Below are 3,845 nucleotides of genomic sequence, written 5' to 3'. Positions count from 1 at the left end.
GTGTGTGGTGTGTGCGTATGTGAGGTGTGTGGTAGATGTGTGTGTGGCGTGTGGTGTGTGTGATTGGTGTGTGTATGTGATGGGTGTGTGACGTGTGTGTGTAGTGCTGTGTGTGTGTTCATATGTGCTCTCTCTGCCCCCATCTTCTCTTTTTCCCTCCCTTTCCCCAGTCCCTTCTTTCTTTCTCTCTCCTAAATACTAACCAGTTCATCACATACAATTTCAAACCAGTGGAGGAATCCCCATAGGCTTGAATCTGCTATACGGGAGTCATTGATTTACCTGAAGTCACGAGTCTTAGTCTGCCCAAAGAGCCTTGTTTTATCCTTTTCAAAAGAAAGACCAACTTAACAGTTTCATGTCCTCTTTCCAGAATTGATGTCCACTCATGAGCTTGAAAAGAAAGAATTGGAAGAAAATTTTGAAAAACTGCGGCTGTCATTGCAGGTTAGTATTTCTTTAGTTTTCTTACCTGATACCAAGATAATGGCAGCATCGTTATTCGCACCCACATTCATTCATTCAGCACCTATCGTGTACTAAATCCTGTACTAAACGTTGGAATATAAGGTAAAGAAGTCATACTCCCTACCCTGAAGAAATGTGCTGTCTACTCAGAGAGCTGTGATGCAAATAGTAACAGACAACACGTAACACATACTTGCACCAAATGAATAATACAGTTAGTGAATGCTGCAGACATTCAGAGAGAGTACTCTGCACTTGCCGTGGTCTGGAGTATCCCCAGAGTAACAGCTATGTTCACAGCCAGAGGAGGACCTGGGGAAGAGAGTGTTCTAGGCAGGGGACATGGTGCAAGGAGGGTTTTGCAGCTCAGAATTCACATGCTGTGAGACTTACAAAAGGGGCTGCAGTTACCTGGAGGTGGCTGAGATGAAAAACCCTTCTCTGCCTCTCACTGTCACCTTTAGGAAACGCTGGTCTCAGGTGCCAGAGGAGCTGCCTGGTGTCCTGCAGGCCTCTAAGGAGAGAATACAGGGTGTCCCAGATCACCTGTCTCCTTCCTGCTTCCTGCCTGCCTTACAGAGACCCAGGCAGCTGCTTCTGTGAAAAGACATTGACAACGGCCAGCCCCATGTTGCCCCATGGAGGAGCTGCCTGGGAAGTCAGGGGGACGCTGGGGGTCCTGCTTCCATTTCCAAGTGTAGCAATTCCAATCACTGCAAAATTATTTTTTAAATGTTGGCACACTCTCATCTGGAAATTGTGGGAGGTGAATCCCGTAGCTGTAATACATAGGCAGGAATTCTGCTGCTTCGATGGCTCACTTTCCTCTGGCAACATACATGGCACTGAGCCTGCCCCGCCAAGAGTCCAGGACTGTGGAGAGACCCAGGGTCACACTCTGCAGTGTGTTATGCCTGCACAGTGCTTGTGTGGTTTGCCCTTGGCCAATGAACCCCAGACTGCCTTCCTCGTATACACATCCTGCACCAATAGTTGCACTATCCTTAAAGGAACACAGATCAGGAAAGTGACAGCCATACAGCGATACCACAAAAACCCCATCCAATCCCAAACCCAAAGAAATGAGAGTTTTTGTCTCGTCTGGGAGTCTGCGCCCTGCCGCTGACACCAGATGGTCCTGAACTGGGCATATGTTCATTGTGACTCTCCGTCCAGCAGAATCCGTTTGGGCTGGAGGTTATTTGGTGCAAGGAGGGTGGAATTGCTCAAGCCAACCTCCTTGGTCTACAGGCACCTGGAGAAACAGGTTTGGTGGTTAGAGATCGGAATGTTTGTTTAAATCCCTGCTGCGCTAGCTCTTACTAGCTTTCACATCTTGGAGAGTTATGTAGCCTCTGTAAACCTTAGTTTACTCTTTAAAATAAGGATGATGACAGCACTTTCTCAAGGTGTGAACAGGTTAAGGAAAATAACGTGTCATAAGTGCCTAGCCCTGGGTTGGCTTAGGTCAGTGCTAATAAGTGGCAGCTATTGTGACTATTGTAATAATAACAAGCATTGTTACATTTATTGTGGTTATTGTCATGATGTCGGTTGACTCCCCAGTGACCCATACTGGGTCAGGCTACCAGCCGGGTCTTTGTGCATGACATAAAGAAGCCAGCCCAGCTTAGCTGCAGCAGCGTGTTCTCTCCCTGCAGATCTGTTTTGAGTAATGGTGAATAAGGCAGAAACATCAGTTTGGTATTTTAGATGCATCCTATGTTGTAATTGCCTGAAGAGTTTGCTGTTGTTTTATTTTTTAATAGAGGGAAAGAGGTTTAAAAGAAATGCTTTCTCTGGCAACACTGAGGAGGTTTGGTGTAGGAGCCATGGAGGGAGAGTCATTTTTTTTTTTTTTTTTTTTTGAGGCAGAGTCTTGCTCTGTCGCCCGGACTGGAGTGCAGTGGCCGGATCTCAGCTCACTGCAAGCTCCGCCTCCTGAGTTTATGCCATTCTCCTGCCTCAGCCTCCCGAGTAGCTGAGACTACAGGCGCCCGCCACCTCGCCCGGCTACTTTTTTTTGTATTTTTAGTAGAGACGGGGTTTCACCGTGTTAGCCAGGATGGTCTCGATCTCCTGACCTTGTGATCCGCCCGTCTTGGCCTCCCAAAGTGCTGGGATTACAGGCTTGAGCCACCGCGCCCGGCCACGAGAGTCATTTTTATAGTCAGTATAGCAGGTGACCTGTGCTGCCGGCCTGGAGGGGCTACCCAGGCTGCGATGAACATTTCAGCTCATAGGCCTGCAAGTTCCCACCTGCAGCGTACTGCCCCAGTGCACTGGCATTTGCATTTCATGGCACTGTGGGAACTTTTATTTCTTAAAAATAAAATGGAAGTAGGCTGCGTGCGGTGGCTCATGCCTGTAATCCCAGCACTTTGGGAGGCCGAGGGGGGCAGATCACCTGAGGTCAGGAGTTCGCAACCAGCCTGGCCAACATGGTGAAACCCCATCTCTACTAAAAATACAAAAAAAATTAGTCAGATGTGGGCTGGGTGCGGTGGCTCACGCCTGTAATCCCAGCACTTTGGGAGGCCGAGGCAGGTGGATCACACAAGGTCAGAGTTTGAGACCAGCCTGGCCAACATGGTGAAACCCCGTCTCTACTAAAAATACAAAAAGAAATTAGTTGGACGTGGTGGCGGGCACCTGTAATCCCAGCTACTCGGGAGGCTGAGGTATGAGAATCCCTTGAACCCAGGAGGCGGAGGTTGCAGTGAGCCAGTATCAAGCTACTGCACTCCAGCCTGGGTGACAGAGTGAGTCTCTGTCTCAAAAAAAAAAAAAAAAAAAAAAAAAAAGGTGACTGGAAAAGAGAACAAAAAGAGGAAAAGGAACCTACTCAGGGAGGTTTGCAGACCAGGGTCGTCCACCATACGAAAGCAAGCAGTCAAGCCAGTGCTTCCCACGTTAGTGTCACTGTGTACACTTACTAGCATTCACAATACCGCCTCCCGTTATTTGGTGGATGAGGCCATTTCTCTTGCCAGAACAGTTCACGGGAGGCTGGGCACAGTGGCTCATGCCTGTAATCCCAACACTCTGGGAGGCCGAGGCGGGTGGATCACTTGAGGTCAGGAGTTCAAGATCAGCCTGGGCAACATGGCGAAACCCTGTCTCTACTAAAAATACAAACGTTAGCTGGGTGTGGGGGTGCGCACCTGTAGTCCCAGCTACTTGGGAGGCTGAAATGGGAGGATCCCTTGGATCCCTTGAGCCTGGGAGGTGGAGGTTCCAGTGAGCCGAGATCGTACCATTGCACTCCAGCCTGGGCAACAGAGTGAGACCCTGTCTCTGTCTGTCTCTCTCTCTTTCTCTCTCCCTCTCTGTGTGTGTGTGTGTGTGTGTGTGTGTGTGTGTGTGTGTGTGTGTGT

At 49.0% G+C, this 3,845-nt stretch overlaps 1 protein-coding gene across 4 annotated transcripts in view; it reads left to right on the top strand.

Moving 5' to 3' along the window:
* The window catches only part of MTUS2 (microtubule associated scaffold protein 2), a 640,565-nt gene that overhangs the window by 626,694 nt on the left and 10,026 nt on the right, over positions 1 to 3,845 (top strand). For all 4 annotated transcript variants that reach the window (XM_031934947.1, XM_031934946.1, XM_026454233.2 and 1 more), the window contains one exon: positions 374 to 447. In XM_031934947.1, the coding sequence (XP_031790807.1) occupies positions 374 to 447 (74 nt within the window). The remainder of the gene's footprint in view (positions 1 to 373; positions 448 to 3,845) is intronic.

Source organism: Piliocolobus tephrosceles, chromosome X (genome assembly GCF_002776525.5).
Source record: "Piliocolobus tephrosceles isolate RC106 chromosome X, ASM277652v3, whole genome shotgun sequence".
NCBI classification, from domain to species: domain Eukaryota; kingdom Metazoa; phylum Chordata; class Mammalia; order Primates; family Cercopithecidae; genus Piliocolobus; species Piliocolobus tephrosceles.
This window is presented reverse-complemented; position numbering and strand designations above follow the sequence as displayed.